Source organism: Trematomus bernacchii, unplaced genomic scaffold, assembly GCF_902827165.1.
Source record: "Trematomus bernacchii unplaced genomic scaffold, fTreBer1.1, whole genome shotgun sequence".
Taxonomy (NCBI): Eukaryota; Metazoa; Chordata; class Actinopteri; order Perciformes; family Nototheniidae; genus Trematomus; species Trematomus bernacchii.
Genome location: NW_022987739.1, coordinates 13,805,870 through 13,829,720, shown reverse-complemented (window position 1 = coordinate 13,829,720; position 23,851 = coordinate 13,805,870). Strand labels below are relative to the sequence as shown.

The window sequence follows — 23,851 nt, the reverse complement described above, 5'->3', positions numbered from 1 at the left end:
TCTGTGTTAGGTTTAAAGGTCAAGGCAACAGGAAGTGGCTAAGTGGCCTATGAAGGGGCGGGCACAGACGTGGCCAGGCTCCATGACTACATGACACATGGCTCTGGGCTCACCATGCCTAATGAAACACATCCAACATTGGGTGATTATTACTAGGGACCGCTGTGACTGAAAGTGTCTGAGTGTGCATTTGTGTGTTCATGAGTGAGTAAAGAGCATGTGTTCAAGTGTGTGTATCCACATATGTAGAGACTGTTGCAAATTACCTAGTGAGTGAGCGGCCGTTGTTTTGGAGCTGAAGAATCGTCCCAGGCCCAAGTCTCCAAGTTTCACTACTCCTGTAGCTGTGATGAATACATTGGCTGGCTTGATATCTGAAGAGGAAAGAGTCATTCAATGTAGATAAAAAGAGCGTTAATACCTTATTTTTCATGACAGAACATTTGAGGGGCAACAATGGCTACAGTAAAGCAATATAATCATTCAGAAAATAAAGTGCAAGTTAATGTTTAGATTTACTGGACGAAAAATATATTATTGAAAATATATCAATGTGGACGTAACCCGACCATTTCTGTAACTTTTTCCTGAAATCATGTTAATGTGACCTGCATCAGCCTTTGAAATGTACTGCTCTAATATAATTGTAAGCGGCTTTTGAATAGGCGGCCTCTGTTAAGTGGTCATTAAAGCCCAGAACTCAGGGTTCATTAGTGTCCCTGTGCCCTAATCAGAGTCAGCCAACGGAAGCACACCACCTGTAGGGGTGTGTGTGTGTGTGTGTGTGTGTGTGTGTGTGTGTGTGTGTGTGTGTGTGTGTGTGTGTGTGTGTGTGTGTGTGTGTGTGTGTGTGTGTGTGTGTGTGTGTGTGTGTGTGTGTGTGTGTGTGAATCCAGGACTTGATTTGACAGCATATGGGCCCATAAACACTGTGTTCTCTGGTCTCGGTGTTGTTTAACACCTACACTTAAGCCTCCTGTCATATGCAACTAGGTTGATCAAACTGAAAATTCACTCACTTCATGTTTAGTTTTTTAACCAACTTCATTTTTAAGAGGCCGTGCTAGGCTCTAACTAGTAAGTATCTTCCATTAGTACTATAAAACCTTTTCAAAACTTGAATTGTGGCTCAAGTTATAAAGATTATAAGATGATCTTGTACTTTTAATGAACAATAAGCCAATGTCCTTGTTTAATTAATATGCGAGTGTGTGTGTGTGTGTGTAGGGTATATGTACAGTATGTGTGTATGTATTTGCATCAGCGCTACCTCTGTGCATGACTCTCCGGGAGTGCATGTGTTCGAGCGCACTGCAGAGCTGGACGAAGTACTTCCACACCGTTCTCTCTGGGATAAGCCTCCTCTGCTTCTTAAAGTGCTGTAGAGTAAACACAAACAGACCAAATCAGAAAATCAAAAAGCAACACTAGCGTACCTCAAAGAAGGAACAGCTCAAATATTTTAACAGGAGTGGGAAATTGTCTTGTGTGGCATGCAATACCAAAATGGTAGAAAATGGTGGATGTCTGTGTGTGTTTGTATAGCATGCATCCCCAGCCACAGTCCCCAGCTCTGACTCCACTGCTAATGGAACCCAGACCCCTCTCCTCCAGCCGGTCCCCTCCTAACCGAGCATTGGCTCATTTTCTCTATGGCCTTCAATGGAAAGCACATGCATTCTCAGAACAGAGAGGACATTTGTGGTACCTTCCAAAACTCCCTCATCTGGCGCACAGCTCTTTTTTAGGTACAGCTTTCAATGGCACAGTGGTCACAGTTGTTTTTGGTTTATTTATTTAATTTGGGGGCATGAGGAAGTTGTGTTGTATCAACCAGAGTTTCGTCCATCCCCAGAGAAGCCACGATGGTGACAGAGTCGACATAAAACAACTTAGGCCTCATGCATTTTTGATTGACAGTGGCTATAATCAGCGAGTAAGTCTTCCTCAAACAGCAGTGGGTAAGACTAGGTTTGATGAGAGTCCTGCCCTTAAATTAGAAATGAAGCATTTTGCACAATCTTTAGGGAATCTTACCAAGAAAAACGTTTATTAAGAGCAACAGTACATAAGCTAACCCTAAGTAACAAGATAAATAAGACCTGACTGACATTTTTCCTTCGCGATAAACTTAATCCACCACATTGTAATTCGATTTCTTTGATCTAATTATGTTATATTTATAATATAACATACTGCAAAATGATGATTACCTACATTACAAACAGGACACTTACATTAGCAATGGGAACTGTGTCACAAACTTGCTCTTACCACAACTACTGAAACACATTGAGATAATTGCTAAGCAACAGCAAAATGCAACTTCAAACATGATTATCGAACGGAATCAAAACTTGTGACCGTGCCTTCCTGCGTCACCATGTTTCCTGTTGTTCTGTTCCAACCAACTCTGTGCCTCTTCAGGGTGTTCTCTTAATGAGGCTACAATATGTAAACACTACAATAGGTAAGTATATAGTAGGAACAAGGTCTATCCATTATAGAAATAGAATAACCGTCACTAGTGTGGTCAGGGGTCATGGGGGTGAAAAGAGAGAAATGTTTTTATTACTGGTGCATAGCCCTAGAAAAACAACGTGAAAGAGACAGAATGAGCGAAAAGAAAGAGACAGAAAGGGAGACAGGAGAAAGTGAAGCTATAGAATGAAGTACGATAAAGAATGTAGGTTATAGGTGAGGGTAAGAGATACAGAACATGAAGGAAGTTATGAGAAAAAGAGAGGGATGGAGGAAGATAGATGGAGAGGGAGGGATAGACCTTGGCCTACATCCAAACAAAGCCTCAGTGAGAAGCCATTCTTCCCTTGCCCTCCAATTTCCATATCAGAGGACCGTTTGATGTCAATGGGGAAGCACATAGACGCCCACCAACACCACCCTCCTCCTCTTCTCCATGCCTTTAACAGCAAACACTGCACATGCAATATTCTGTAAGTGCATGCAAATCAAGGACCATTTGATTTCATTTGAATTCTGAGATGGTCCGAGGGAGAGAGTTATAGAGATTGAGGGAGGGAGAAAAAAAAAGGGAGGAGAGAGCGGTGTGGAGGATGGAAAATCAAAAAGAATAAAAAATGTTAAATTCATGCATGGGAGGGGGGGGGGGGGGGGGGGGTCTGTTTTACATATGGCACACTGTTCGAATGTGTTTACTTCACATTACAGCCTGGGGGGGGGCTTATATGTGGCACACACCTCTGGACTGCCACGGTAACATTAGAAAAACAAATAATTTAGAACTGGGAAGGAGACAAATGGTGAGGAGGAGTGTACTTGTGTTTTACGACTGTATGCTGTCATCAGCTATAAGGTGACACAGCCTGAATGCTAAGCTAAGATAGCAGTGACGCTAACTGGTTTGTCTGTTGTCTGTCTGTTAAGTCCATCGCTTAACATGTGGGTGAGTTTCTTTTTCTATGGTTGTGTCTGCACATTTCTATGTCCGTACTGTGTGTGTGTGTGTGTGTGTGAGTGTGAGTGTGAGTGTGAGTGTGAGTGTGAGTGTGAGTGTGTGTGTACTGGATATACCAGATATGTGTTAGTGTGTGTGCTGAGCCTGCCATGTTCACTCTCTTGTACCACTAATCCTCGCCTCTCCTAATTTGCTGTGCTGAACTGCGCGGATGTGGATCTGCTGAGTATGACTGCAAACAGCTTGTCGAGCTATGCCGATACAACGCTGCGGCATCATTTATGCATGGGAGAAGACCAGGCTTTTTATATGCACACCACTAATTTGCTATACTGGCAGGTTCTTAGAATAACTGGGGGTTTGGTCTAACTCAAAGCCGAATAACAGGGCGAGCATGGGTTGTAATCGCAACCCATTTTTGAACAAGGCTTTTCTTTCTGCTCCAATTCTTACAACAAATTCTCTCCACAAAACGCCTTGCTGGTATGGGTTAAAGATACGGTCAACTTTACATATTCACGTGGCTCAAAGCTGCAATTTCTATAATTTAATCACAAACAAATGTGCTTATATTTCAACTAAATATTGATTTAAAGGTGGGGTAGGTAAGTTTGAGAAACCGGCTCGAGATACACTTTTTGTTATATTCCATGGAATGCTCTTAACATCCCGATAGCAATGAATATCTTAAGTGCTTTGACAAAAAAATCCATAAAAAATGTCATCTCTGGAAGCCGTAATACTGTAAAAAGCACGACCAATCATTTTAGCCGGACCGGCTAAAATAACTGGATGGCCTACCTGCCTGTCAGCCTTCCATCTGTGCACAAACTTATCTGTTGGAGGAGGGGCTCTATAAGGAAGTGGCAGATTTTTTCCGGTTGTGTATTTTCAAATTCTAGCGCACTCGAGCTGGTTGCTCAAATGTACCTACCCCACCTTTAACTGGTTGAAACCGTATAAATATTACATCTATTTTCTCACCAAGATAATAAAGCTGGACAGACTTCTTTAGTGTGGCAAAATAGTAATGTACAGGAGGGGGAACAAACTATTAAAACATCAAGTTTCCCAAATTCCTTCATTACAATAAGATTACAGCTTTCATGAAAAGATCTCACCTCAAGATTTAATATATAAAACATTTAAGGAAAATGTGAGATGAAAGCCAAATAAGCTGAGCATTTTTCCCATACCCCCTACAAACAACACATGCTGGATCTTTATGAGCATTAATCATTGCTTGATTCTTAACAACTTCCCTTTGACAGTCTGCAGACTGCTGGGATTAAAGGAGGTTGCGGGAAGCATTATATTAGTTGGTTTTTGGTTTCAGCATTGAAAGGATGAGTCAGATTGACTCAGTGTCCAGGTAATAAAAATCCTGTAAAAACCACAAACCACTGACCGACTGCGAGCATTCCTTCATTTATTAAAAGGCCACGTCAGCAGTTTGCTCCCTCCTCACCAGCATTCCTTTTGACACCAAATGTGTGATATGAGGTTGGACTGGGTCTTTTGTGAAATATTATATATACTGGAACTTTCTTACTTGATCTTTGGTAAATCTGATAAACCAAGACAGTTCAGTGTTTCCTTTAAGGCTTACTTGAAGTTTTTCATGATCACATCAAAAGAAGTCTGCCTTACCTCCAGAAGTGTGGGTAAGAGTGTTTGATAGTGGGTATCTCACTGTAGAGGTTAGGGTTGTGATTCCTTACCTTGATCATCCGCGAGAGGTCCCCTGCATCCGCCAGCTCCAGGACTATGTTCAGCTCATTGTCTTCAATAAAAGACGCATGGTACTTTATCACATTGGGGTGGTTCAATTGCTGTGGGAGAAAAAAATGGTCATTAAGGAAATTAAAAAAAGGAGACATTTTGATGACACTTGTCTCATTAAGGGCTTCCATGGTCACACTATCTGATCAGTCAGTTATTGAAGAAGCTACAAACAATTGCATCCTATTGCTAACTTGTCAAACTATTTCTTTCAAAACAACCCCATCAGCTGATAAATAAACAAGGTTCATGTTAGGAGTTTTGGAATCCACTGTACTTTCATCACCAATTAAATCAAAACCAAAATTCCATATTAGGTAAGTGCGGACATAATGAGACGGTTTTGTCCTTCAGTGTGACAAAGCTGGATGGGATGTCACAACAATCCCTCTGTCTGTGATGACAACAACCCATGTGTGAAACACAGACACGCACACGCACACGCACACACACACACACACACGTCTGACAGGCTGACATGGCTGGCAGTCAGAAAAACAAGCATCCCAGGCTCATCTCTGGCTGAGATTCCTTCCTGTTGGTTGGTCAATAAGGCAGGAACAGCATTCCCTGTAGTAAACAAAAAGTCTCTATCCATCCAGAGCAAGAAGAAAAAAGGGGGAGGGAGGGAGAAAGGCGCATTGAAGGGTAAGAAACAAATGACACAGTGACACAGACAAGCAAAAGAATGATGGAGACAGGGCAGGGTGAAGAGGTAGGGAAAGAGAACAAAAGGTGAGGTAGGAAAAAAGAGGGATAAGATGAGCAGAGTTAGAGAAGGGGGGGGGGGGGGAAAGGGAGAGATAGTGATATGTGGAGAGCAGGAGACATGGAGCTGTGTGGCATGGCAATGTAGTGTGGGGGGGGGGGGGGGGGCGTGATGAGAGCAGACGGAGCAGTGTGACACGCGTCCTCCACTCGGCTCTGCTTTCTCTGCTGTGATTAAAGAAATGTTCATGCTCCGGATGATGCCGAGGAGAGCGCAGTACAGTACACTACGCAACACTACACTCTCCACTCCGGCTCTGCATCCGTCCACAATCCCCTTCCCCATTCGCTCTCTCTTCCCCTTCCTCATATCTCCATCTTTCCTTCTCCCTCTCCCTGTCCTCTCTTGCCAGATGTATTTTTGTCTCAGAGTGGCAGTTCTGCACGGCTCCACACTGTAGCACAGCCAGGGAGTGTTGACAAGTCCCCCCCCACCCCCTCTAACACCCCCAACAGCCCCCCCATCCCACGCCTCTTCCACTACTTGAACCTCAGGCACAGGATACAGAGAAATAAAGAGATGTGTTCACATGCAGATGTTTATGTAAATGATGGATGCAATACAACAATCATTCATTGGGATATCACATTGAGTCTTGCATGATTATGTAATTACACAAGCTGGCTGAGACCCACCAGCGTGTGTAATTACTTAATCATGCAAAACTCTAAGTGATATATTTGGTGAGCTGGTGATGTGTTTCAAAGAGCAACTAGATACTGACTAATGCAATCTGATGGTATAAAATTAACCGTGATGAAACGTTGGGTAAAAGTGTATTTACAAATGGAATGACATGCTAATAGGGGAGCCGCAGAACAATTATCAATGATATTAAAGATTTAAAAAAAATGATATTCTAGTGTCCTTCAGCAATGAAATATGATACAGATTTCAATGTCCATCACCAGCACAAACACGACATATGGATTTTTTTCAATTCACTGAACAAGAAAATTAGAAGATGTGCAATGTTGGGTTGTTTGTCAATTAGAAGATAAAGTAAATATGTGCTAAACTTATACAAAATAAATGTAAAGGCTCACAGGGAAACAAAGATTAAAGTGAATTTATAGTGTGCGATCGGGTTGAATTAAGCTAGTTGCTGCCAATTCTCTGTCTCGTCAGTAAACCTCTGGTATAATCTAATCAGATGCAGACAAGCATGCACACACACACACACACAAACACACACACACAATTGTACAGAAACACAAAGCACAGAGTAGCAAACACACAGACATCATTACAGCTTCTCACTGCTGATTAGGGCAGATCATTAGTCTCCAGAATATAATCCAGGCTTGATAGTAACCCACAAGCGAGAGGAATTCACAGCTGTGGGATTTCAGGAATGGTGAAACTAGACGATTGGCAGGGAGCGGGCTATTTCAGCAACACAACATTCCTATCAGCGAGGATTTAGACAAAAGGGCAGAGTGAGAAGTGAGATTCTCAAGTTGAAATCATCATGTCAGAACGGGAAAATGCAGATGAATGAGCAGACACAAACACAGACGGACAGACAAACAAACAAATAGGCAGCAGACTGTTGAGAGGCCATGAGTATAAGTCTGTGTGTGTGTGTGTGTGTGTGTGTGTGTGTGTGTGTGTGTGTGTGTGTGTGTGTGTGTGTGTGTGTGTGTGTGTGTGTGTGTGTGTGTGTGTGTGTGTGTGTGTGTGTGTGTGTGTGTGTGTGTGTGTGTGTGTGTGTGTGTGTGTGTGTGTGTGTGAGAGACTGAGCGCCAGTATATGTGTGTCATTCCAGTCGGTCCATGCCAGTGTGCCTCTCATTATTCTGATTTGGCTGTATCTCCTGTTGGCCTGTCTAGCGGGGGATAAGGCAGAAGGACTGTCTCTCTCTCACACTCAGCCCTTTATTATCAGGCTGGCTGGGCAGTGCAGGGCCGGGCATAACTTCCATGTTCACTAGCAATCAGCTTACAGGATGAAAAGAAGGGAACAAAAAGCTCTGGGGGGGGGGGGGGGGGGGGGAAGAGACAAGCAGGGAGAGGGAAATCAGGAGGGATGGATGGAAAGACATAGAAACTGGGTGAAAAGGAGTGAAGAGATCAAGGAGTGAGCAGAATGGAAACAACACATTAAAAAGAGTACGGAGGACGAGGATCCGTGTAATTAGAGTGAAATAAATGCATAAAGGAAAACTTAGTTGGCAAAGTATGACATTTAACCCCGCCCTGACCCCTGTTAGGAGGTCAGGGATACAGAGCGCTGTCTGCTGTCGTCAAGTCAATGATCTGCTACTCAGATTACAGCTCTCCACAGGGTCTCCACTGCAGCCCAGTATCGTTGTCTTTGATTGGCAAAAAGAGCCCCGGGACCTTCACTGATGTGTTTGAGTGGTACAAACTAATTGGTTTTGTTTTATTCCACTAATGTGTATGTGTGATGGTGTGTATGCACACAAACTGCCTGTAGTGCACGGGCGTGCGCACAAAGGCTTCCTATATAGTGGGAAACGCTGCGAGGAACGCACACACACACAATCAATCCACAAACACAGACGGCTCTGACACGCATCTCGGATCTTGCAGACAGGGGTAGATATCGAAGCTGTCATTAGTTTGTTCATTAGTATTTGAGAGCATCCCAGCTGACACATGTTTAAGGTGGTTTGATAAATGAAAGCCCCACTTAATGGGAAGGGGAAAAAAAGTAAAAGCAAAAATCTGAAAAGGGAGGAGGTAAAATATCAAGAGACACATGTGGGAGACTGCTAAATTTCCATGCTGATGCACTGTTGCCCGGCTCTAAACATTACAAAAAGATAAAAAACAATAGTTTTGGCATTTAAAAAAAAGTCAATGTGAGCCTGGAGGGATGTTACACTGATGCTCCCCTGCACACACAAAAGCTTAGAGACATGTGGAGACAGTAATACACATGTACTGTACACTCACACACTCACACACTCATTCAAATTCTCTCTTGTGTGCAAAATACACAAATACTCAAACAGCCCTCTGCATTCATAACCATGCAAGGAAGCACGCACACACACGTGCACGTGCCCACACATCAACACACAAATCCAAGCCGTCTGGTGCAGATCAATTGTTTTCCTGTGGTGGAAGGTCTCAGCTGAGGCACCTTAAGAGAACAGAGCGCAGCGCATGACGCCGTCTCCCTTCTCTCTGGTTCTTTACCTTAAGGAGATCTATCTCTTTGATGCAATCTTGCCGAGCTTTGGCATCCATCAAGTCGAATATCTATCAAGAGATCAAAAGGGGAGAGAGGGAGAAAGAGAGAGAGGACAGAGAGGGGTGTTATGACATATTCAAGTAATGCTAAGATGGAGAGATGTAAAAAATAAAACAAGGGGGAAAAAAATACTAAACCGAAAAACATGGTTGCTGTTATCTAGAGGGTGGCGTTGGAGTGACTACAGGTATTTCAAACCTGAGTAACACACACGTATGCCTGTGTAAGGTGTGTGTGAGAATATGTGTATACATGCTCAACCAGAACAGCATATCCTCATGTGGGTGTGTATGAGTGTATAAGTCAGCGAATAATACTGAATGTATGTGCATGTCTGCAATTGTGTGTGTGTGTGTGTGTGCGTGCGTGCATGCGTGCGTGTATGTGTGTGTACAATCTTCAAGACAGCTGAGTCACATTGTTAAGGTAGATTAGCCTTCACAGTCATGTTGCACTTAAAAGAACAATGGAATTTAGCAATTGTTTCATAAATAAAAGAATAGAATCTGCTTCTCTGTTCTTGTCTTTTTCAGCTTACTGACATGCAATTTATTTTTCAGAGTGTGTGTTTGTGTGTGAAGTTTGTGTGCGTGTGGATTCATGACTTTTTCTTAAGTCGAATATATACTGCATGCAGGTGAGTGAGGTATTGTTGTGAAATTGCCTGAAAGTGTGAGTATATTTGGCTGTCTGTTTGTGTTAGCCTAGTGACAGATTGACAACTTGTCTCGGGTTAACTCTTCATGAGGACATACAAGAGTGAAGAATAGTTCAACATCTCTCTGGCTGAATATTTTGGTTGCACCCGGTATCCAAAGTGATGTGTTCGACTGTGTCTCACCTGGACTTTTTTCAGGGCGACTGACGTGTTGTCTAACAGGTACCTCGCCCGCCACACCTCGCTGAACTGGCCACGTCCAATCTTCTTCTCGATCTGGAAGTTTGCCAGTGAGTTATGCCCCATGTCTGGTTGTAATGGTTTCTGAATAATAAAAAACACATTTTTAGAATTTGTGCACCTACTAGCTTTTTCACACAGCATATGCGCACACATATTACAAGGGGAAAAAGGATTAACGGACATTTTGCAAAAGTATTTATCTGCCAACCAAGTGCAACCATCTCCACATTACTGAGTGAGGAAATGTTGGTGAGGCCCCAGATTCTGTAAATTGATTTGCTGAGAGGCTGCTCTAGGCTGCTGATGATTTGACTGGCATTAGGCTGATGTGAAGCTGAGAGTCCTTGTAAATATGCACACTGCTGAACCATATTAGCTCATTTAAGCCCATAGATGGAAGAAAGTTCATTTTTCAAAAGTAGTTTACATAGATCATCGTGATCTATGACAGCATCATGCAGGACCTGGCAGAATGTCTTGGAAGTCACTGACATGTTGGCACCAGACATTTACTTCTGATTACTAGTTACAGTTTTTTTTTCCATTGTTTTATATTTTGATTGATTATTTTCCAATGTACTTGCTAGGCAGATAAATGAATCGCCACTGGTGGCATGGGTTATCTTTAGTAGCTTAAAATGACCTCTCTTAAAGTTAGGGTAGGTAAGTTTGAGAAACCGGCTCGAGATACACTTTGTTATATTCCATGGAATGCTCTTTACATCCCGATAGCAATGAATATCTTAAGTGCTTTGACAAAAAATCCATTAAAAAATGTCATCTGTGGAAGCCGTAATACTGTAAAAAGCACGACCAATCATTTTAGCCGGCCCGGCTAAAATAACTGGATGGCCTACCTGCCTGTCAGCCTTCCATCTGTGCACAAACTTATCTCGTGCCCTCATTGGTCATGTGCGCGTTCGTGTGTGTTGGAGGAGGGGCTCTATAAGGAAGTGGCAGATTTTCTCCGGTTGTGTTATTTCAAATTCTAGCGATCTCGAGCCGGTTTCTCAAACTTACCTACCCTACCTTTAAGATAAATTGAAAAAACGATTTCTCTAGAGGGACGTACAACATTTCACACATATTTGGCCATCTAATCATTACACCGAACTTGGTTTTTAAGGTCACAGGAATCCAGAGTCCTCTCCCTTCTTTTGTCTGACAACTTGTATTACTGACATTAGGGCCACAGACTAAAGGACTTCTCACGACATGATTTGTCGTCCAGGCGGAGACACTCACCTTCTACTATAAATAAATAGAAAAAACATTCAAAAATAAAACCAGAATGAGCCCCCAAGATATGATGTGTGAAAAAAAGCTCAAAGCAGCCTGTGTGACCTTTCCAGGCTTTTGGTAAACGTGTACAAGGCTTCGGCGGGAGCCAACAGAAGGTGACAGATATCAGAATGCCACATGTCACCAGCACTTCTGCCAGTGTTGCCGTGGGAGCAGCTCAGGGGCAAGCTACTCGGGACAGAGGTGTGCAAACAAAGTGGGAAGAAGGTCAAAAATGAATTTCCCAAGCACTAAAACACATAAGAAGGGAGTGCCAAGGTAACTTGCGTCTTGTAATGTTGAGTTATATACCATCAGATCAGAGGCTTAAAAAGATTCCCTTAGCCACCTGGGCATTATATATATATATATATATTTCAGGCAATTTCACAACAATACCTCACTCACCTGCATGCAGTATATATTATAATATATATTATATATCATATATATATATAATCCATTAAATGAAATTCATTGTCTTGTCTGTCTATATATATATATATATATATATATATATATATATATATATATATATATATATATATATATATATATATATATATATATATGGAAGACAATGAATCCTAAGGAAAAAAACAGCAACTAAAAATCAAACCAAAATACTGATAAAGGGAACTTGTTCACCTGTTAGTACGGCGGCAACCAATTATTATTTTTACTTTTGACCAATCTGATTTTCTTTAAAACAATTTTCTTTCAAATTTCATATTGCTGGTTCAGTCAAGAGTAATACAAAACATATTCATTTCATATTTTGAAACAGCCATCCACTGATTATTTCAGCATTAGTGATACCACTAATAAGATAAGATAATAGTGCTGTATAAGGTCATGTTAAATGCTGCCATCACTCATTTAAATGTATGCAGACAAAACCAACCCAAAGACTGAACATTTCTTGCAAAGATTAACCAATGGATATATTTACAAATACAAAAAAACACACATTGACAGTGAAGGGAAGAACGACTACTAACACAATTGTTCATAAAAGGTATGAGGCTGGGTGGTGGGGGTTGTTTTGGCAACCAATTTAAGCATTTCATTGTTTTTTCAAAGTTGAAAGTTGACAGCTAAAGGAAGACGAGTGAGCCAATTAGATGCCCAGTCCAATTAACACTTAACACCGTCGAGGTGTGTGTGCATTTTTCAGCATGACACCGCCATCACCGAGCTGTCTGAGAGTCACTGTGACAGAGAGCATGAGACACTGCTTCACAAACCTTAGTGCAACATCACTTCAGCTCGGAAAAAAAGAAAATGCTCTGCTAATAGCGACGACTGAATGTTTTAACAATAGTAACATATTGTTCACTTTGGACTTAAAGTAAACACACATAGAAGAGAGGTATAATACTTAAATAAGTACAGGGTAGGACACATTGAAAGTGTGACCATATTGTGCAGTGACTTGTCATAATGGTGACAGAAGCATTTGTGCAAGGATGCAGGATGGACAGATCGAGGTATATACATTCAGAGACGAGAGAGACAGAGAAAAAGAGAGAGAGTGAGATGGGGGGGCAAAGAGGACGAGAGGGCATTACTTTCATTCGCTGCGTGGTAGCTTGACAAATGTTAGCATGAGCCTCTAAAGCGCTGTGACAACCGCCTGCTGAGAGCACAGTCTTGCTAATGTGTCCTGGCATGCCAGCCCCCTAATCACACATTTACATATGCAATGACCTACATTTGCATGTCAGATCGCACACTGTCCGGCATGATTAACAGTGGGCACCTCCCTGTGTGGAGTCGCCCTGGGTGGCAGCAGAGGCCGTGCGAGGGCGGAAGAGAGGGCTGGAGGGAGGGCGGCTTTTTTGGCAGCCAAGGGGCCGGGCTGCCAGGCAGGATTATGTCAGCCAGCGGCCCCGGCATTAGACACTTCATTAGAGCTAATCTGTTTAGCAGTGGGCAGTGTATGTAAACTTCACAGGCCATTTGCGGCACCTCTTCGCCCCCTGGCCTGGCCTTCAAAGGGCAGCCAGGCCGAAGCTGAGTGACAGGCCGTCTCATCTGCCGCACACGGGTGTCACACAATCAGGAGCTCCCAGCTGAAACACAAGGCCCCGACAAACACACACACACAAGGAAGGAAGTCACAGAGGAATGACCCTGAATGACACAGGGGTCAGTGTCTGAACAAAACTGGAGGGGGGGGGTTATAGACTGCTGCTTCTAAATGTGATTGTTTGTGTATATGTTAAATATAATGGTGGGATCTAAATATGGAGGGTGGCCTAGTAGACCTTTCCTCCTTGTTTATGTGAATGAGTTAAGTATGGCACATATTCTGTCAAGGATACATGTTTGAGTCTTTTACAGTGCTTCCATTCTTATAAAAAGGGGTGAACATTATTCAAAAAGTCTGAAAACCAAAGGGCAAAACTATCCGAAACCACTTTTTTAAACTTGCAAGACATATCTCTTATTACCTTACAATGTTGAAGCAAAAATAGAATGCAGCTCCTTTAACACTGGCCAAAGTTGAATCATTTTCGAATTTGAGATCGCAAATCAAATGTTAGAAATAATTCAACTTACTCCAGACCTTGACTATAAATGAATGCAGAAACATTCATCAGTTTGAGGCTGATTGATTACTACTGTCTCATTCTGTTCTGAGCTTGATGCTACAGACTTTCTTCATGTTTTGCTTGACTCACATTTCTGGGGTGTGCTTACTCTTTTCACTCGCATCATTCTGGTTTTGTGATGAGGACAAGCTGCAGGGGATGGAGATAAGTGGCAGGCGCGCAAGGCATTATGGGTAACGTCTGTGAGGGACAGCGTGTCTTGGGTATAAAGGTGACACACAACCGCCATGGGCAACTCACTAGCAGGGGGATTGAAAGAGAGAGAAGAGAAGGGAGAAAGAGAGGAGGAGAGAGAGACAGGGGGAGAGCAGACAGACAGCCCATCGGAGGAAGTGTGATTCGGGCGGCCCAATAATGACACCATTGCCAAACACAACTGACAAGCCACATGGAGAGTGGAAGAGGGAATGCGGAAGACAGGGAGAGGGAGAGAGAGTGAGAGGGGGGAAAGACAAGCAGCAGAGGGGCGAGGGTGTGATGTGACAGCCAAGCATGTGCCAACGGCTGCCACAGAAAGGCCAGCGGCGGCAGAGAGGTGCTGCTGTCTCCCAGAGAGAGAGGGAGAGGAACCGAGGGCACATCCACGAAGAGCCGGCTAAATTTAAAAATGCATCTCTCCATTTTAACATAATAAACCCCGCATTTTGCCACACTCTAAATCAATAGAGAGAGCTGCATATTTCAGTGTGGATGGGGTCAATTAGATTAGATTAAGACATTGAAATTGGAGGTAAGGAGAGGAGATAAGAATGAGGGTCCCAGGTTCATGGTCAGTGAAATAATCCCACCAGAGCCCCCTGAGATCACGGATTCAAAATGTGAATAAGCTGTTCACCCAATACAGGTGATGTTGTATTTATGTTTATGTTATTATCAGAAGTAGTGGCCAACAATCAGTGCAGTAAAACATATCAATTAACAATTATAATGCACAATAAATAAACATGTTCTGGTTGTTGAGTGCTTGGATGAAGAAAAAGGGATTTTCAGTCTATTGGGTTATTTCCTCTTTTGCATGCTTTTCAGGATGGACTATGATTTCCATGAAAGTGACAGATGACTGTGGATGTATTCTCCAAGAGAGACAGGGAGGGATACAAGGAGCAGCGGAGGCAGCAACTGGCAGGCAGCTAGGCCTCCCGCCCCACCAGTCACCTGCCCCCCCCCCCCCCCTTGAGCACGGCATCCATGCAATATTCATCCTCAGCCAACCGGCAGGATTCACCCCAAAGGTGCATATCGCTCTTCTTCTCCTCTCAATCTGATCCACAACCGCACCGCCTTGTCTCAGCACGTTCAGACAGATCCGTGTCTGTCAAACTCTGCAGTGACGATCAAAATATGATCTGAGGGGGGCCTCCTCACCAACCCTCCCACTCACTCAAAGAGCAAATGCGCCATTAAAAATGCACATCTTACCAGCTCATCTCGTTTACCTAATGCATATGCATCATACCTCCGGGACCAAGAGAAGTGATATTGCAAGCGATACAGAATATCCTTCATCACATATACAATTCAGATTTCTTCAGGAGGAGGCTGGTGATTTTTTTTTTTCCCCCCTGTGCTGCCGAGCAGACTGAACCTTGGGAAAGTGTGAAACAGATACAGGACTTGTTGAAAGACACCCATCTGGATGCTGCTTAGACTGCCATCTACATACTCTGACTGACTCTCCCACTAAATGTGAAATCAGTTCTGACTTCTTCTGTGAGAGTGAAAAAAAACATGACGCAACGCAGAAAGTTCAGGGTGCTTTCAAGAACCTAAGCAAAAAAAAGTGGGCTTGGAATTAACACTGATGTAAACCGCTAGAAATAGACTGAAAAACGGAGGGAGAAATCATTAAGCCTGAACAATAACACACAATCAACTGTTGGGAGATCAGTGGAAGATCTAGTGTCTGTGTGTGTATGCGTGGGGGGGTGTTGCCTAAGTGAAATTAATCATTAGAGCTTTTATCTGACTTTCTTTTGTGCGCAACCCAATTATCCTTAATTTTGCAATTACAAATCTCAGAATATAAATGAACCCTCTTGGCAATTCCAGTGTTAATGTTGCAGTGCCCTTGCATACACAAGAAGAACAACAACTGAGAGCAAAGGCCTATTTTTAGTGTTGTTTCTTCCTCCAAAGTAAAATCCACATTTACTCTGGGGCATATGGATGATCCTCTTTGTTTAAAGTCTATTCAATAGTTATGGAGGCAAAGACATCCTTCTGGAAAGAAATCAATGGACCTGATGTTGGAGGGCGGAATTAAAATCCAACAATGACCAGATCTGCACAGAGCAAACCGGAGCTGTATTGAACCGAGAGAGGCATACAGGGAGGCCCTGATCAATAGAAACAACTCAACACGCATGCATAACACACACACACACACACACACACACACACACACACACACACACACACACACACACACACACCACACACACACACACACACTACACACACACACACACACACACACCACACACACACACTACACACACACACACACACACTACACCACACACCACACACACACACTACACACACACACACACACACACTACACACACACACACACACACACAACACACACACACACCACACACACACACCACACACACAACACACACACACTACACCACACACACACACACACACACTAACACACACACACACACACACACACACACACACACACACACACACACACACACACACACACACACACACACACACACACACACACACACACACACACACACACACACACACCACACACACACACACACACACACACACACACACACCACACACACACACACACACACACACACACACACACACACACACACACACACACACAACTTGATTGACGCAAGGAAAAAAAGGTTAAAACTGAATATTTACAGTTCCAAATATGATTCCATGGATCAGTGGGTTTTCTTATGAATGAGTATCAAATGCTTCCCCTTTGTAATTCCACAATCATTATAAAATGTAACGAAATCACATACAGTACCAAATGATAAGATTACACATGTCGGTAATAAATCATTTACTGATGTATAATAATAATATTATCACGCGTGTCATTTTCAACAAGATATATTGAATATGTGTTTATAGATCAAATGGCCCTGATTGTGTGTGTGTGTGGTTTGGTCTATTCAAATGATTTAGACTTACAAAATCAAGAGCCTTCATCACATTAATGCAACAATCCCGTAAAAGAAACCTGGCATAATGATACACACTATGGTTGAGAGGTTATGATTGAATACATTACAATTGATCAAAACCTAGACTATTTATTGAGATATTTATAATTAATTTTTTTTAAACTGTCAGAGAATAAGAGGTCACACAATCGTAGGCGTACATTTAAAAGTGGACTCTTTTAGGGCAATCAGAGCAGTGGGATTTGCATCCATGTATCCCCGTCCCTGTAACATCCAACAGACAAACACAACACATCTAAGCCACTAACCTTGCATATAAACTACTAGTTATAAATAAATCAAGTACCACAAAACATCATATTGCAATACTTAAGTGTATTGGTTTTCTCTTCACTATTAAAAGGTATGACAACATATTTGTTTAATTCAGCTGCATTTCCTTATCTCACCTTACAATCCTAGCTAGCAGTTTGGCTTGTGTGTGTCTGTGTGTGGAGTTTACCTGGGGCTGAAAGACTGGCACGGCGGCTTGCTGTCCTTGTGGCTGTGTGTCCATATCCATGGTGTTAGGAGGCTGATCCTTTACACCTCTGGGAACAACAAACACACAAATACACCTTCTAGTTAGCCGACTTTGAATATGAAACTAAACACTCTACAGCCATTTTCCTTAAATATAAAAAATACCAAAGTACTACCGTAACATTTTATCAGCTGGACAAGTGTTCCCTGTTTCACTATTGAGAGCCGGTTACAGCCAGAGTGTCTAGTTTCAGCAGAACTGGATCTCACGTCATGCCGGTGGATTTGACACTCTTTGTCTGGGCCCCTCTCAAGTTGCAGCAGGCAGCTATATTAATCTGAACAAAGCAGAGATAATGACACTATACTTCCTTGGAAAACGTTCATGAACCTTTCATGGGAGTATGGTTATTCCAGCATGTATGCCGTTGCACTTCATTTTCAGTTTTCTGAGAAAATATAGGTCACAGCGAGGTGAGTGTGTTGGCTACGGGTGTACGGCATGGTGCTGTATAATTGCATGTTCTGGCATGTAGCCTAGAAGCAAACTAATTGCATAAGATTCTCCACCACCGGTTGCTTGGCTTATTGCGCACTTACAACTGACAGTGTCACAATATGAAATGTTACCTGGTTTAACAATTGACACAAAGCTAAAAAAGTATGATGCAAAACTTATATTCACACATGCAATTAGCTTCTATATTATTCCACAGTCTCCAGTTAACTCATGCATGTGGGATGATTTTTGACAGATGCTCTAGAATCACTTCCCATGCACACTGTATGCACATAGTACGGTTACATAGACGAACAATTAACACCAATTTACTCATAAAATACACATTATATATTGAATGCATAATAGCAAACGTGTTATCCCCATGGAAATGCATATCTTAGGTGTGCTGTTTGCATGTAAACAACATACAAATGTCAGCTACAGTATGGAAGTGTGTGCACACATATTGTCTGGGATGTTTAGGAGCGTGCTGTTCACATGTGGGCATACAGTGCACGTGCATCCGCGCACATGCTGGGTCAAAGTATTAACGAGCAGAATGTATCGACAGAGGCAGGGGGAAAAAAGCCTGGACTTGGCATAATCAGTAGTATGACTATATCATATAGGAATATCTACCCATGCTGATTCTAGTGTAGGCTTTTATGCTTCTGCTAATATCTATTGTGTCTTATTTACATGGCTTCACAACGTGCATGCTAATACCCACATTCATTTCCACACAAAAGCTAAATGGGACACTCTCCACAGTGGGACATTTGCATGTTTTTCCACTAGAGTGAAGGCCGTCTGTCTGCGGATCTGTCAGTCAGTCATTTGTGTTTTACTAAGTGTCTCCCGTCTCTGTCGCCTCAAACCTCCCCGGCCAATTAAACGTCCCCTGGTACAATGGAGAGGAGAATGGCAGCGAGGAGCCGTCTCTCCCCTGATGCTGCAGTCCCATGCACTAAAGGTTAATAATGCTAATTAGACATCTGCAATATATATATGCATATATGTATGTATATATATATAAATAAAAGCATGTTGAGGGTCTTTAATATGTGCCTGTAAGAAAGCATGTGTATGTGTGCGCTTGAGCATGCAAGAATTTAGCAAATAGTGTGGTTGTTTATTTAGGATTAGCCCAGCTTTTCTTTCCGGGGCTCGCTGGCCTTCATGTGAGCTTTGAAGCTGGTGGAAAGAACTGTTTGCACAACACTATTTCTCCTGGGAGTGCATTGACTATATTGGGAATATTGTTTATTCGGAAATTAACATTAAAAGCTTGTTTCCGACAAGTTTAAATCAATTTGAATGTAAAAAAGGGTTACAAATAATAAGGATTTTTAGCTGGAGGCAAAAAGGCAAACTAGAAAACAGGTTTAATATCTGAACAAGAGCCTTTTGGTTCTTATTATTTTACTTAATAAACCAACTAAAGGAAAATAATCTTTTAAAAGCCAACTATTGCCATGGCTTGTGTAAAGGTCTAACTCTGGTAAGGCTGCCCTAATGTACCAATGACATCAGACTAAGTGTTTTTTCCATATTAATGCATTATTTTTAAATTAAAATAATATAAATAAATAGGGAAACATAAATGTTTTTATCAAGCCTATATAGAGAATTGTCCCAATTTGAAGGCGAGAGTTTGTACCGTGTTAGGAATCAAATTCAACTTCAAAATCACTTTTACTTGTTGTTCCTATACTGAAATGTAATTTCCCTACACAAATAAATATACGATTCCAGTCACACAAAATAATCTGCGCTAATCTGCTCAATTCACAAAATCACTGTAACGTTTTAAACACATTGACATGAATGAGTCTACTCATTTTGGTTATAAAGTTAACTGTCATATATTAGTTCATCTCAATAAATGTATCTTCACATAAAACATTACTGTTTGGCACTTCACCACTGGCATCGTAAAGGGAAAGTATTGGGTGTTGTTCGTGAATTAGTTTGTTCTCAAGACTGAGAACTACAAATAAACAGCACCATAACAATGTTTTGTGTACCATGGTGACGGAATCATTTTTTGGTGATTATAATTCTGTCAATTGTTAAAAATAAAAAATTTATTTCTAATCTGCACAATTCTAGTAAAACAGAAAGCACATACTTTGGGCTTCAATATGTGTTTTAATTTGGATTCAAGTTCAATTAAGACAATCTTGAGACATCCTGGATATCCATAAGGACTAGGTGAAAACAGAGCCTATCAGACAGAAGCTGAGTGGAAGGGTGTCGTGACATTTTGATTAGGGTGTCACAGGGGACTTCACAAGTCACCCAGCCAGGCGGCCTCCTGCCTCTTGAAGTGATTCTTTGCACTTCAGCCGTGTGTTTTGTTAGATTGGGGCTGGCACCCTTACTCCTCTCCCTAACCCTCCTGTGTTCCTGACTGTCTAAGTGTCAAAATAACCAGGGGGCGTCTTTGCTCCCTGACGTTCTTTCGCCTCCCACATCCCACATTAACGAGATCAATTAAGACTGCCGGGTTAGATTAACACACACCAGGAAACGGCACAATTAACGGAGCTTAGTCAATCAAAAGAGGCAGGGTCAGGCTCTCAGGGCTCCCTATTCACACACAGTTCAAGTCAGTTCAACCCATCAAAAGCAAAGCATAGTCCTAGTGAGCCGAGGAATCAAACACACAGATGTATTTAAACTTTCATCATGTGAACCTTAAAGCTACCAAATCTCCCTCTCCTCAAACCCACTCCGCTGTTTACACTATTCTGCCATCAACTCTGATCCACAAAAGATCCTGCTCTCATCACAGAGAGGAATCTTTGACTTACAAAACATTTGGTTGGCACAAGCAGCAGTGGGAACTCAATGTACCATTCTGCCCGCGAGAAATGGTGGTGGGCTGGTTAGTGTTTTATCAACTGCTAAAAGCTGCACTAACTATTGATAGATGCATGTCAGAGACCAGTGCAGAACGTTGTTCCGAGACGGCTGCAAATATACAACAGGATAGAATAATGTAAGAGTAAGAGTGAGGTAGAGAGAATCAATACAGGCCTACTATGTGGACACACATTATGCTCATATTACATATTTTTGTTCCTGAGTTTTACCATCTAGACTCATATTTAAGTTCCTTTGTTGTAATTTTTTCGGCTGTGAAAAAGTCCCAATTGTGCTGACCGTCTAACTATTGTAATACTGTACTTTATTACAAAAGAATGTCTACAAATTATCCCCAATGGTTCTCAGCATTTCCATTGCAGTTAGGCTGACAGGTGTGAATATATAATTTCTTTGCAGATAACATTGGCGGGATCTAAAGTACAATGGAGCCACAGAGCTAGCAAGATCACAATTTACCTCTCTGATAAACTGATGGTAGTTTAAAAAAAACTCTCCCATCCAGACCACCAACCACTCGGTGTAAACAAACACTGTTTTCTGACTGCGTTCCGTCTAACGTGCGACTCCAGCCCGACATTCTCACAGCAGGCCCGTCACACGAAGGTAATTAAATGGAGGAGGGAAGGGAGAAACTGAGGCAGGCAGAACAAGACGAGGAAAGAAAAGGATATTAACAAGATTCTGCCATTTTCTGTGAACATTGTTTGTTCTCATACTTCCAGCACACATTTGTTCATTTGCTTTTGTTTCCTTACTTGCTACACTTCTCCAACTCTCACCACTTCTTATCATGCTTTTATTTTTCTGTAATAAAATACGCTCTATCGCCAACTGCACTGTGCAAAACTCTGCTCACCAAGAAGTAGACTTTAGGTAGTTTGGTCTGTAGTTCCCCTGAAAACCATAAAATGCTGGGCCCAATAAAAAAAATGTCATTAAAATAAGGCAACTCCAACGATTTCAGTATTGCACTTTCATAAAGTCGTGGGACTCATCTGATGACATCATCAGGGTTATATTTTCAGACTTTGGAGAGCTCCCTGAAGAACCGTCAAGGTACAACAGAGATTATACAACGGCTCTCACAGGAGGCCAAGAAGTACTCCTCATGACGGGTAAACTGAGCTTCGTGAATAAGTGGAGAGCCCTTTCAAGTCAACTTCTCTTGATTTACAAGAGAAGTTGACTCTTGTTATCATATTTAGAGAAAACTCACTGCCCTCTTCCCGTTCTGGTTTTTCTTAAAGGTCCCATGTCATGCTTTTCCGGTTATTACCCGTCCCCTTGTGTGTTATGAAGGTTTTTATGCATGTAAACGGTCTGCAGAGTCAAAAACCCTCAAAGTACACCCTGTAGCGAGTAAAACTCTAACACAGAAAAGCCCTGTCTATGCTGCCCCAGAACGCCTCGTTGGAGATTTCTCATTTTCCATTGTTTTCTTCCTGGGTTCTGTGACGTGTGAATACCCAAATCAACCACAAATGACCGGATTGGCCCAAATGGACCAATCCACGGAGCACCTCACACACCAGGATCCCTTGGCTAACTAACAGGGAGTCCCCATTGACTTGCATAGAGCTCCCTGAATGCTGGTAATAGACGAGTTGGGATCGCGGAGAAATGCTCTCCGCAGACCCATTCTCACAGCGTTATAAACCTTTTTCTTACTCAATATCAAGCCACACTTATTGTTTTTACTTGAGTGTTGAGTGTTTGTGTGTGCTCAGGATGAGTTTTGCTTGTTCTTGTTCTCGGAAACCTGTCCGCTCCTCCCGAGCAGCAACGAGCCTCGCAACGTCCCGACCAATCAGAGCACACTGGGCTCACAGGGAGGGGGGGGCAGGAGCTCCAACAAGCCGTTTAGGACAGAGAGTGAATACCTGGTGAATACACATACTGTACAGAGATGCTGTATGAGAAACCAATGTGATTTTGGAAAATTGCACAATTTAAATCTATTCTAGTAGACCTCAACAATGGAAATATGATCAGTAGAAATGGCCATGCCATGGGACCTTTAAAGGTAGGGTAGGTAAGTTTGAGAAACCGGCTCGATATCGCTAGAATTTGAAAATCAGTGGCGAGCCGTCAGGGCCCTCTAGGCCCTCTGTGAGGGCCTAAGATATTCTAAAAAATAATATTTAAAAACATTTAAAAAAATATATATTTTTTTTAAATATATATTTTTTTAATATTATTTTTGTTATATTTTTCATTAGTTTTACTGAAAAAAAACTTGATTTAATTGTATTTAAAATAACATTTCCAAAGAAATAAATCCATCGAATCTGCCTGTTCAGTCTCTGTTGAATGTGAAGGGTTACATGAAAGAAGCTCGTCTGGCCCTCTGCGATAGGGCCCGCTATAGTAACTGAACGAGAGAGTAATGTCAAATGACAGTACAATTGACCAATCATATCTTCCCTCTAAATGGGTGGGTTTTATTATCGCGGACTTTATGACAAGTTCCGCCCGCTGTGAAACTTTTCTTGTTTCCATAGCAACAACAACTTCCTGTCAACAGCGTGAACTCGCCTTCAAAATAAAAGCATGCCAAATTACACTTAAGACATACAACTGCAACGAAAGTAACAAACACAATGCAATATCATTTTCAATGTCAAAGAACACAAATTGGGTTCCCAGGTGTTGTTTTGTGTGGTAGAGGGTCGCTGTCATTGATGCGTTTTGCACCCTGGGCCGTTGTTTTGATATTCCGCTGAAGTATACGCTGTGACGTAATAACTCTT

The 23,851-nt window shown here is 42.1% G+C and overlaps 1 protein-coding gene across 3 annotated transcripts in view; it reads right to left on the bottom strand.

Moving 5' to 3' along the window:
• Positions 1-23,851, bottom strand: part of nek7 (NIMA-related kinase 7) — a 62,288-nt gene that overhangs the window by 21,814 nt on the left and 16,623 nt on the right. Inside the window, exons 2-8 of one of the 3 annotated variants that reach the window (XM_034146715.1) lie at positions 17,884-18,045; positions 17,688-17,775; positions 10,051-10,191; positions 9,155-9,217; positions 5,158-5,268; positions 1,271-1,379; positions 267-374 (exon numbers count right to left, since the gene is read on the bottom strand). In XM_034146715.1, coding sequence (XP_034002606.1) covers positions 267-374; positions 1,271-1,379; positions 5,158-5,268; positions 9,155-9,217; positions 10,051-10,191; positions 17,688-17,775; positions 17,884-17,891 — 628 coding nt within the window. In that variant the 5' untranslated portion in view covers positions 17,892-18,045. The remainder of the gene's footprint in view (positions 1-266; positions 375-1,270; positions 1,380-5,157; positions 5,269-9,154; positions 9,218-10,050; positions 10,192-17,687; positions 17,776-17,883; positions 18,046-23,851) is intronic. The other 2 variants (XM_034146716.1, XM_034146717.1) reach the window with 2 other exon arrangements.